Here is a 12,874-nt window from a genome sequence, read left to right on the forward strand (position 1 = left end):
GAGTTGGGCACGAAATACACTTTTAGCACGACTAGCTACATCCAACTGGTTTTAATCTGTTTGCTTTCAGGGAGATGCTGGATCCTTAGGGTGGTATGATCAGTGTGTGACCTTACTGTGTGTGAATTGATTTCCTTACTATTTCCTTGTCAAAGACCAGCCCATGGTCAGTGTGTACAGTACACTTCCAAAAGGGCTGTCCCTATTAGGATAACCTTTTTGGGTTCCATGTACTGTAGAACCCTCTGTGGAAAGGGTTTTACAGGGAACCCAAAAGTGTTCTACCTGGAACCAAAAAGTGTTCAAGGAGTTCTCCTATTGCGACAGCCGAAGAACCGTTTTAGGTTCTAGATGGCACCTTTTTTTTCCTAAGAGTGTACAGATGTAGGATCTTAATTTGAACCAGTTTGCTACAGCAGGAAAATAATCCTGCAGCAACAGGAAATGTGAATTATTATGTGGATTATCATTAATACATTTTTTTGTAGGTGTAGATACATTTTTTGTTAGGGCAAATCAAGTCTGAAATTGGAAATTACAAACTTTAGAAGCCTTTTAACTCAAATACAGCAACAAAAGAGTGACCAAATTAAGATCCTACATCTATATGTTACGTYATTTAACCTTAAAGCAGCATGCCAGGTTCAGGCCATGAGACAAATTGTGGGTGCGTGCGTGCACATGTATTTGCGTGTATACATCCGTGTTTGTGTACAGTATATGCATATGCCTTGTGTGTGTCAAAATCATAACCAACGTAGCGCTTATCCTATGCAGATACAAGACAAAGGGCAGAAATAAGCCTCCTCGAAAAGACATACAAACAGGACTTGATCCGAAGTGTTCTTTACTTGAAACGATGTAAAACAGGACTTGATCGTTTTACATCGAAGTGTTTCTTTGTGAGGCTYCCTGCAGTAGTCGGTCTATTTGTGTACTCCCCCACCAGTCCTCATTCTTAACTCAAACATATGGTAACAAACAAGGCCCTCGGGCACTTACTATTGGCTGCTCTCATTGCTGACATTGTTTCTTAAAGCCAGTAGCCCACACATATGAGAATACCACACATAAGGCCGGGTTCTCAGACTCCGGAATAGTTATTCAGCTGATTTAGGTAAGTCTACTCCTGAACTGAAAAGCATATTCAATGCAGAATCTCTTAAGTCCAGGCCGTATTCATAAAGCGTCTCAAAGTAGGATTGCCTTTATATCAATGCCTTTTTAGATCCTAATTAATTAAGATTACACAGACACCGGGGACCTGATCCCAGATCAGCACTCCTACTCTAAGACGCTTTATGAATACAGGCCAAGGAGTAGAATACATGTAGATGATATTTGTGATTTAGCTCGATCTCACATACAACATCCACTCACCCATTGACTTTGCATAAGGATGCAACTCAAAATAGCTTTGTATGGAAGGGTCTACTGTTTAAAACGGTTTAGTAATTGGTTTAGTGGGGGTTTGATACKTTTTTATTCCCTGTAACTATATTTGCCATTTATACGATGTTATCATTCAATTCAGTGCTAAGCAATAGCAAAGATATAAGTGATGCATTGACCAACCAGTTGCTAGTGTGGACACTCCACTCTTCATAGAGACCAGCTGGCTCTGAACTCAGCACCTTCCTTTGTGTTGCAGGTGCTCTCTAGTCTCGATCAGATCACTTTCCCTCTTAAATAACTGTGTGGCTGCTCACTAGGAAGCATTGACACAGTCAGTCTTTCTCGCTCTGTCTCTATGTTTCTCTGTGTGTGTTCTGGTAGTTAGCTGTGTGCTCTGATTGTGGACACCCCGTAGGCGGTAGGCCATGGACAGATGGCAGCAAAGTTGCAGTGCCGGGGGAGGTGTGTGTGTGTGTGTGTGTGTGTGTAACTGAGGAGGTTAGCTGGCATGGCAGTGGGTAAGGAGGTGGCCTGTTCAAGGGCACATTGTTAGTCCCCCTGGTGAAGGAAAAATGGGGTGATGGAAAGTAGCTTTGAACAGGAGTCAGGACTGAACTGAGAAGACCCTGAATKCCAAATCAACTGCTAGCCCCTACCCCCTATACACTTGGATATATCTGAGACAATTGGATAGGTGAAAGTGATATGGTGACAATTCCACCTGGCCTATCAGAGGGCATGATGAAGCCATTGACAATCTCTAGACATAGCCATATCCTGAGCTGTGAATGGATTTCTGGAGTTGTTTTGATCCATTAGTTTTCACTGTGGGATTGGAGCCATGTTACTCTACAAGTAGCCTCTGTCGAGTCCCCAACAGCCAGGTTTTCAGGGGAAATGGAAAGATCCTGTGACACGACTTCCACTTTTGGACATTAACAAGGTGACACTCCATCTTAACTCCTCCGCATTTACTGGATTGGTTGAARAGTGCAGAAGAGAACCTCCCCCGGCATTTTTTCCCCTTCTCGTCAAGACCAGTATGTAGGGGATCTAGTTTCAGGCATGTCTTTTACACCTGCTACGTTAGGTTACTCTACAAGCTATGTGTGTGTATCGTGTGAGTCTGACCTCCACCGACTGTGACATTGCAACACGAAGTGCACTTCAACAATGCCCTTGTAATACGGACATAAGGCTGTTTATAATATAATTGCACCTATGAACAGKCCACCTTTCAATTCCACCTTAGAACAGCAGACGTTAGGTACAACCGTGTCTGTCATACTATGTCAGCCATGTTTTATGTCTGTTGACTTTTGGCATTAGATAGACAGTTGTAAATTAATTCCAATTATTTGTTGGAGATTTAATGTTATGAATGAGTGTGATATGGCAGGTTAAGTAGGACCAAATACAGAGCAGGGTCATGTTCATTGGGGCACGCAACTGAGAACATTTTATAATGATTTGCAAATTCAAGTAGTCCCTCCTGGTTTTTGTCAGTTTTCTTCTGTTTGGTGCCCAAAATTTTATTTATTTATTTATTTAACCTTTATTTAACCAGGAAGGGCTCATTGAGATTTAAAATCTKTTTTTCAAGAGCGTCCTGGCCAAGATAGGCAGCACCAAGTCATTACAAAAATTACAGACAAACAACATGAAAAACTACAAGTAATCTAGTAAAGACCATAGAATTCACAAGAGTATAACAAAATCAAAAACCGCAAATTAAAAACATTGARAGGTCAGGGAATCAGCCTCAATCTTTCATCAGTGATTTAAAAAACACCAATCGGGACAAGTTCTTCCAGTTCAAAATTATTTTGTAAGYTGTTCCAAGATGGCGCAGAGTACATAAAAGACCTTTTACCAAATTCAGTTSGGACATTTGGAACAGTTAGCAGGATAAAGTCCAGCGAACAAAGAGAGTACCCACCACATTTCTGAACAATAAAAATGSCCAAATAAAAAGGTAGTAAACCCAAAAATGGCTTTGTAAATAGAAGTATACCAGTGACTGAGCCTACGAGTGACTAGAGAAGGCCAGCCAACCCTGGTATACAAAGTGCAGTGGTGCGTAAGGGTTTTGCAGTTTAAAATAAATCTCAAAGTGCCATGGTAAAGAGTGTCAATTGATCTCAAACACTGAGCGGAAGCATTCATATATAAAATATCCCCATAGTCTAGTAAAGGCATAAATGTAGCTGATACTAGCCTCCTTCTGGCTTCAAATGAACACAACCCTGGTCTTCAAGTGTGTGAAAAGTGAGGGAGTTACCATTGGAACTAATTCCACAATTTGAAGAACCCTTACCATAGCATCCACACTAAAGGGTATTCATTACAACATAATAAGGCATATTTTTTCATTGTTTTATTGTGACGGTACAGCAGTAACCTCTCACAACACTGTCAGTCACGCATGAAAATATCTATTTTGCTCTATATCTGACCGTCACACTTGATTGTGCACTTGGCCTTGAATCAAAAAGACACTAAGTCACAGGAAAACAGAATGTATCATCAGATATTCAGCTAGCAATAAAGATAGCTACATCTACCCCCCTAAAATACTAACATCTTTTAAATGTTAAAATATTTKGAATCTGTCCTCTCATATTTCCATGAGTGACTATCATAATGACATTTGCTTTGTTCTCCTTACTTCCTCAGTAAAAGACTACAGGATGAGTGGCTGGCTGTGGAGCTATACAGAGCAGGCTTGCTGGTTAAAATTCCGGTTTTGAATTTGCTGACAGCATGGTTTAACAGGGTGGGGTCCCTCCCCAGTGACATGCACAGTGGTTTAGTAGAATTGGACTATTTATCGAATCCCTGAGTTTAGTAGACTATGATTCTTTATTGAATCCTCAGTATCATTAGGTAACATGGCGACTGTCTACATAATATAAAACATCTAGCAAGTCTGAGAACTAGAATACTTTATGCACCATATACTATGAAAATCATTGGACTCTAATGCTGCAAACAATTAGAATTCCCCCTTTTTTCCCCACAAAATGTATTTAATCTAAACTTTACAGTTAAAGTGTTCCAGACTTCTCGTGCTTGTATAGGCTATTAGTCTGCTAGCCAATACACACTGTTTGTTGGACTGCAAAGAAAAGGTGTGCTGCCTAAACACGATACATGGATTTAATGAACCCAAAGTTTACGTCAGCATATTCATTTAAATAGTATTGTTCATCACAGACCTTTCATGATGGAAATTTATCATTTTTTTTTATATATATATCCCCATCCTTTGAAAAAAAGGCTGAGCTTTCTCCAAATTCAATGTTATGTGACTACATTTTTTAAACCATTAAAAAAAATACTTGATATACATTATGAATTGCTGGGCTCTGATTGGCTGCTGGAGATTCTCCTTCCGTATGGCAACAGCCTGGAATCCCCCCCCCTCTCTACTCCTGTCCCCCTCCCCTTTTCTACTCAGACCTCCTCCACGCTGCTTACCCTCTTCCTTGGATGCACTTGGACTGCTCTGCCTCTGAGGGGGCTCCTCTCCACCGACTGACTGCAGCATCTGGATGTGGTCGCCATGGAAACAGCAATGGTCCAACCCCCCCATTCTCCTTCTCCCCCCTTTTCTAAGCGCGCTGTGCTAATGCTCGCCGCTGCACGTCTTCAGGCTTGACCTGGATTCCGTGGTGTGCTGGTGTTTCCCCATTTATTTGGGGTCCAATGCCAGAGCCCGCTCCTCCCCCACATCCCATCCCCAGGCCATGAGTTTGTAAGAAGAAAGAATATTGTGTCGCTTACAGTATCGGGGCTCTATCCACCCTCCCTCTCTCCCACTCTACTCACACAGAGCCTCAGTGAACTGAGGTCATTTCCCCGTTTTGATTAAACTGCCACCTCTGCTGAATAAAGAAACCAAAATGTCTGCCTCCTGCCTGTTCCTGTTGTAGTGGGTTTAGTCGCACTGTTTTCTGCCTGGATTTTTTTCTGGTCTATTTACTGTACATTTGAATATATGTCCTCTGTTTGAGATTGAATGTTAATACAACATGACAGTCCGKACGCATGTAAGTCAGTATAGCTGTTGTGTGGGCGCGTGGCCGTGTCACTCATGCAGTCATTTATTGAAATCCGTGTTCCCTTCTGATGTTGAGGAGCTCTTGATGTGGGAATGTCAAATCAGTCACCACAGTCAGTTCATCACATCAGACTAATAGATGGAGCAAGATTATCAGCGATGCAGTTTTTCTGTACATACTCTGCTTATGCCTTCATGAGAAACTTGTTTGGGTTGATGCACCTGTTTTTCTCTTGGGAGCTGTGGCTTTTCTATTTGGTGCTCCATCTTTAGCAGCTGTAGAGTCTTGCTTTAGGGTTTCTCCTCAAGTCTTAAAGGGGAAAACCATATGAGACATATGGATGGCACGTTCTCGTTGTTCATAAACTATTTTCTCTCTTTGTTATTTCTATTGAATTGAAATACGTTTCATTTACGTATGCATTGAGTGAACAATGACACCATGGCATGATTTGCCAAACCATGAAATGCTCATATGATGGGATTATTTGCATATTTAAATGTTAACACATTTCTTTCCTCCTACCCATACCTCTCTTCTTCACCCATCTCMCCACATCCCTGTRTCTACCCCTTCCTTCCTTACTCCGTTCCTACTCTCTCTTTTCTCTCTCTCCTGTCTCTCCATCCTCCCTGTCTACCCCCACACCTCTCGCCCTGGTTGCAGTGGAGGTGATGGACCAGCAGAGGGTTCTACATAGTGGCTGCCTGGTATTGGGGGTGCACACCCCGCCCATCCGCCGCAACAGCAAGCTGGCGAGCCTGGGGCGCATCTTCAAACCCTGGAAGTGGAGGAAAAAGAAAAACGAGAAGCTGAAGCAGAGCTCCACAGGTGAGAGAGACCCATCGGTAAACTACACAAACACGCACACTCACCTTTTCCTCTTCCCTACCAAGTTAGGCCAGGCGTAGCATATTATGAGTAAAAGCACTTGGGTAATATCCCAACGATTTAAATTGGCTTTCTCTCTCAACTTATTATGACCCCAAATAGGACTTTTGCATATTGGTCTCTCAAGATTTGTCAGATCAGTACATGGTCATGAAAGAAAGGAAATGAGGAAAGGAAGCCATTTTAGAATATATGGATATAATGCAGTCATGTAGTCTCCCTAAACAGATGGGTTGCTGCCCACATTAACAATGTTCCAACATACACATGCCAGAAAGGGCTGGTGGGAGGAGCTATATGAGGAAGGTGCATTGTAATGGCTGGAATGGGTTGAATGGTACGGTGTCAAACATATGGAAACCACATTCCAGTCATTACAATGAGCCTGTCCTCCTATAGCTCCTCCCACCAGCCTCCTCTGACACACACAGRATACAGAATAGTGCTGTTGCCCTAGGACTGGGATTTCCGAGACTAGTAGTCACGCTATGGAGATGAGTGTGAAATAGAGGGTAAACATGGTTGTAAAACTAAGCTGTGTATGTTGTCTCTCTATGTTCTCCGTGCAGATGTGGCATTGTCCAGTGGGTGTCTCTCTCCAGAGCCCGGTTCCCCCTTGCAGGGCTCCTCAGATGGGACATGCATGTTTGGGGTGTCGCTCAATGCCACTCTCACAGTCAGCAGTGTGGAGTATTTGGGCCCCGAAGAGGAACTCCCCCCGCCAGGTAGGACAGCCCACCTCCATGGAAAACTAAGGCTTAATCCCAAATTGTTGCCTAGATCCTATGCTTTATGCACTTGTGGAGATCTAAGAAGATTTGATTGGTATAATGAAGCTTCTACCTCTTAGCCTAGGGCTATAGTCCTCACCATATATTTGGACAGTGATGCTAAATGTTTTATTTTGGATTCAAGATGACATTTTGAATATGAGGCAAAAGTATCGAATGTCACCTTTTCCAAGTCCTCCTTTCAAAGAAGATACAGTGGCAAGAGAAAGTATGTGAACCCTTTTGAATTACCTGGATTTCTGCATAAATTGGTCATCAAATTTGATCTGATCTTCATCTAAGTCACAACAATAGACAAACATAGTTTAACCACACTAACAGACAKATTTAAACATTCACAGTGTAGGTTGGAAAAAGTATGTGAGCCCTTAGSRTWWMGASWWSTCKWWAYSCTAATTGGAGTCAAGAGTCAGCTAACCTGGAGTCCAATCAATGAGACGCCCTATTAAAAAAAGACACACAAAATGTGAGTTTGCTATTCACAAGAAGCATTGCCTGATGTGAACCATGCCTCGAACAAAAGAGATCTCAGAAGACCTAAGATTAAGAATTGTTGACTTGCATGAAGCTGGAAAGGGTTACAAAAGTATCTCTAAAAGCCTTGACGTTCATCAGTCCACGGTAAGACAAATTGTCTATAAATGGAGAAAGTTCAGCACTGTTGCTACTCTCTCCCTAAGAGTGGCCGTCCTGCAAAGATAACTGCAAGAGCACAGTGCAGAATGCTCAGTGAGGTTAAGAAGAATCCTAGAGTGTCAGCTAAAGACTTTTCCTCTGGAACATGCTAACATCTCTGTTGACGAGTCTACGATACGTAAAACACTAAACAAGAATGATATTCATGGTGGGGKACCACGGAAGAAGCCACTGCTGTCCAAAAAAACATTGCTGCACGTCAGAAGTTTGAAGAAGTGCAACTGGATGTTCCACAGTGCTACTGGAAAAATAGATGAATGAATGACAGATGAAACTACAGTTGCGTTGTTTTGGAAGGAACACACAACACTGTGTGGAGAGAAAAAAGGCGCAGCACACTAACATCAAAACCTCATCCCAACTGTAAAGTATGGTGGACGGAGCATCATGGTTTGGGGCTGCTTTGCTGCCTCTGGGCCTGGACAGCTTGCTCTCATCAACAGAAAACTTGAATTCATTTTAGCCTAACATTCTCCTGCAAAATGTCTTGATATCTGTCCGCCAATTGAAGCTCAACAGGACAACGACCCAAAACACGGAAGTAAATCAACAGAATGGCTTCAACAGAAGAAAATACGCTTTCTGGAGTGGCCCAGTCAGAGTCCTGACCTAACCCAATTGAGATGCTGTGGCATGACCTCGAGCAGTTCACACCAGACATCCCAAGAATATTGCTGAACTGAAACAGTTTCGTAAAGAGGAATGGTCCAAAATTCCTCCTGACCGTTGTACAGGTCTGATCCGCAACTACAGAAAACGTTTGGTTGAGGTTATTGCTGTCAAAGGACGGTCAACCAGTTATTAAATCCAAGGGTTCACATACTTTTCCCACCCTGCACTGTGAATGTGTACACGGTGTGTTCAATAAAGACATGCATAATTGTTTGTGTGTTATTAGTTTAAGCAGACTGTGTTTGTCTATTTTTGTGACRTAGATGAAGATCAGATCAAATTTGATGACCAATTTATGCAGAAATCCAGGTATTTCCAAAGGGTTCACATACTTTTTCTTGCCACTGTATATTGACACAGGATAGGGTAGTCACAGCAATATGATTAAGTCTACAATCATCAGTATTGCTTTCGCCTATCCAGTTTAGAGCGCGACTGATATGTTTTTTGGGGTCCGATTCCCCCCCCCCCCCCCCCCCCCCCTCAAAAAAAAATTGGGACAAAACTTAGCGATACCGATATCTGCCGAGATTCTATTTTATGCCAGAGAAATTTAAAAGTTCAATTTTACACATGGAATTCATATAAATTGCCATCCAAAACATCAATTGTCCAAGAAATATGTGCAAAATGTTAATTTCTTACATTGTGTAATTAAAGACGCATCATGAGAATGGCCGCAAGTGTTCAGATCAGCATGAGATTCCCTTTTTTTGTCCTATTTATTGAAAAGCAGTTATCGGAGTTATCTACTGATATAGCGGTAAAAGCAGTGCTTGACTTGAATTTAAATAGGTGCCGGTACTCATGTTGGGTGCCGGTACTGTTTATATTTAGGTGCAGGAGCTCCATAATACTTTTGAACAGGAGCTCAAGCAGTAACAAATGTAAGGTGTCGGTACTCAGCTCCGGTGAGCTCCTGCCCAAGTCAAGCACTGGGTAAAAGGCCAATATCGTCCGATTTAATATCGGTGAACCAATATATTGGTCGGGCTCCAATCCAGTTAGATTAATTTGAGTAATCACTGTGAGAGGGCAATGGAATTTGACTAAATCCTTTAGTGTTTATTTTTTAGGCATATCAAGGGGATTTAGAAAACAATGTAACCACCATTTTCTTTTTTGTAAACAATTGTTTTGACAATTTTACCATAGACTATTACAATATACAGTACCAGTCAAAAGTTTGGATACACCTATGTATTCGAGGTTAAAAAATAAAATTAAAATTAAACTATTTTCTACATTGTAGAATAATGGTGAAGACATCAAAACTATGAAATAATACATATGGAATCATGTAGTAACCAAAACAGTGTTAAACAAGTCAAAATAAATTTTTATATTTGAGATTCTTCAAAGTAGCCACCCTTTGCCTTGATCACAGCTTTGCACACGCTTGGCATTCTCTCAACCAGTTTCATGAGGGAGTCAACTGGAATGCATTTCAATTAACAGATGTGCCTTGTTAACTTAACTATAGGAATTTCTTTCCTTCTGAATGCGTTTGAGCCAATCAGTTTTGTTGTGACAAGGTATACAGAAGATGGCCCTATTCTGTAAAATACCAAGTCCATATTATGGCAAGAACACCTCAAAGAAGCAAAGAGAAATGACAGTCCATCATTGCTTTAAGACATGAAGGTCAGTCCGTACGGAAAATTTCAAGAACTTTGAAAATTTCTTCAAGTGCAGTTGCAAAAACCATCAAGCGCTATGATGAAACTGGCTTTCATGAGGACTGCCACAGGAAAGGAAGACTGCAGAGGATAAGTTCATTAGAGTTAACAGCCTCAGAAATTGCAGCCCAAATAAATGCRTCAGAGTTCAAGTAACAGACACATCTCAACATCTACTGTTCAGAGGAGACTGCGTGAATCAGGCCTTCATGGTTGAATTTCTGCAAAGAAACCACTACTGAAGGACACCAATAAGAAGACGAGACTTGTTTGGGCCAACAAACACGAGCAATGGACATTAGACCGGTGGAAATCTGTCCTTTTGGTCTGAGTTAAAATTTGAGATTTTTGGTTTCAACCACCATCTCTTAGGTGAAAGAATGATCTCRGCATGTTTAGTTCCCACCGTGAAGCATGGAGGATGTGTGATGGTGTGTGGGTGCTTTGCTGGTGACATTGTCAGTGATTTATTTAGATTCAAGGCACACATAACCAGCATGGCGATCACAGCATTCTGCAGCGATACGCCATCCCATCTGGTTTGCGCTTAGTCCCACTATCATTTGTTTTTCAACAGGACAATGACCCAACACACTTCCAGGCTGTGTAAGGGCTATTTGACCAAGGAGAGTGATGGAGTGCTGCATCAGATTACCTGGTTGGACCGCAGAGTGAAAGAAAAGCAGCCAACAATTGCTCAGCATATGTGGGAACTCCTTCAAGACTGTTGGAAAAGCATTCCAGGTGAACCTGGTTGAGAGAATGCCAAGAGTGTGCAAAGCTGTCAAGGCAAAGGGTGGCTACTTTGAAGAATCTCAAATATAAAAAAGATTTTGATTAGTTTAACACTTTTTTTTGGTTACTACATCAAATCAAATGTATTTATATAGCCATTCTTACATCAGCTGATATCTCAAAGCGCTGTACAGAAACCCAGCCTAAAACCCCAAACAGCAAGCAATGCAGGTGTAGAAGCACGGTGGCTAGGAAAAACTCCCTAGAAAGGCCAAAACCTAGGAAGAAACCTAGAGAGGAACCAGGCTATGAGGGGTGGCCAATCCTCTTCTGGCTGTGCCGGGTGGAGATTATAACAGAACATGGCCAAGATGTTCAAATGTTCATAAATGACCAGCATGGTCAAATAATAATAWTCACAGTAGTTGTCGAGGGTGCAGCAAGTCAGCACCTCAGGAGTAAATGTCAGTTGGCTTTTCATAGCCGATCATTAAGAGTATTTCTACCGCTCCTGCAGTCTCTAGAGAGTTGAAAACAGCAGGTCTGGGACAGGTAGCACGTCCGGTGAACAGGTCAGGGTTCCATAGCCGCAGGCAGAACAGTTGAAACTGGAGCAGCAGCACGGCCAGGTGMACTGGGGACAGCAAGGAGTCATCATGCCAGGTAGTCCTGAGGCATGGTCCTAGGGCTCAGGTCCTCCGAGAGAGAGAAAGAGAATTAGAGAGAGCATACTTAAATTCACACAGGACACCGGATAAGACATGAGGACTACTCCAGATATAACAAACTGACCCTAGCCCCCCGACACATAAACTACTGCAGCATAAATACTGGAGGCTGAGACAGGAGGGGTCAGGAGACACTGTGGCCCCATCCGATGATACCCTCGTACAGGGCCAAACAGGCAGGATATAACCCCACCCACTTTGCCAAACTTTTGACTGGTTATGTGTGTGTGTGTGTGTGTGTGTATATATACATATATGGTAATTTGATGTTATTTTAATGGACTTTTTTTTGTTGCTTTTCTTTCAAAAACAAGGACATTTCTATGTGACATAGAAATGTCCTTGTTTTTGAGAGAAAAGCTAAAAAATGTTGTCCATTAAAATAACATCAAATTTATCATAAATACTGTGTAGACGTTGTCAATGACTATTGTAGCTAGAAACGGCWGATTTTTATTTTTTAATTGGAATTATGTACATAGGCGTCTGGCAGCTTCAGTAAATAGTACCTGTAAAACACCAGACTCAACGTCAACAGTGAAGAGGCGACTCCGGGATGCTGGCCTTCTAGGCAGAGTTGCCAAGAAAAAGCCATATCTCACAGCGGCCAATAAAAATAAAAGATTAAGATGGACAAAAGAACACAGACACTGGACAGGGGAACTCTGCCTAGAAGGCCAGCATCCCGGAGTCGCCTCTTTACTGTTGACGTTGAGACTGTAATCAAACCCACAAATGCTGATGCTCCAGATACTCAACTAGTCTAAAGAAGGCCAGTTTTATTGCTTCTTTAATCAGAACAAGGGTTTTCTAATGATCAATTAGCTTTTTAAAATTATAAACTTGGATTAGCTAACACAACGTGCCATTGGAACACTGGAGTGATGGTTGCTGATAATTGGCCTCTGTACGCCTATGTCGATAWTCCATAAAAAATCTGCTGTTTCCAGCTACAATAGTCATTTACAACATTAACAGTGTCTACACTGTATTTCTGATCAATTTGATGTTATTTTAATGGACAAAAAATMTGCTTTTCTTTCAAAAACAAGGACATTTCTAAGTGACCCTAAACTTTTGATCGGTTGTGTGTGTGTGTTTATTATAAATATTTATTCAGTGGCTATTTTAGATGTATATAAGTCCCTCAAAATGAACCACATGATACTCACACGACCCACTAGGGAGCAGCGGAGACATCTGAAAACAATCACCAGTGGTGA

At 41.8% G+C, this 12,874-nt stretch overlaps 1 protein-coding gene across 1 annotated transcript in view; it reads left to right on the forward strand.

Annotated features, from left to right (window-relative positions):
- LOC111966403 (phosphatase and actin regulator 3-like) overlaps positions 1–12,874 on the forward strand; it is a 58,582-nt gene that overhangs the window by 26,468 nt on the left and 19,240 nt on the right. Inside the window, exons 2-3 of the mRNA XM_023991006.2 lie at positions 6,126–6,290; positions 6,920–7,075. Coding sequence (XP_023846774.1) covers positions 6,126–6,290; positions 6,920–7,075 — 321 coding nt within the window. The remainder of the gene's footprint in view (positions 1–6,125; positions 6,291–6,919; positions 7,076–12,874) is intronic.

The sequence above is a fragment of the Salvelinus sp. IW2-2015 genome, linkage group LG7, assembly GCF_002910315.2.
Source record: "Salvelinus sp. IW2-2015 linkage group LG7, ASM291031v2, whole genome shotgun sequence".
Lineage (NCBI taxonomy): Eukaryota > Metazoa > Chordata > Actinopteri > Salmoniformes > Salmonidae > Salvelinus > Salvelinus sp. IW2-2015.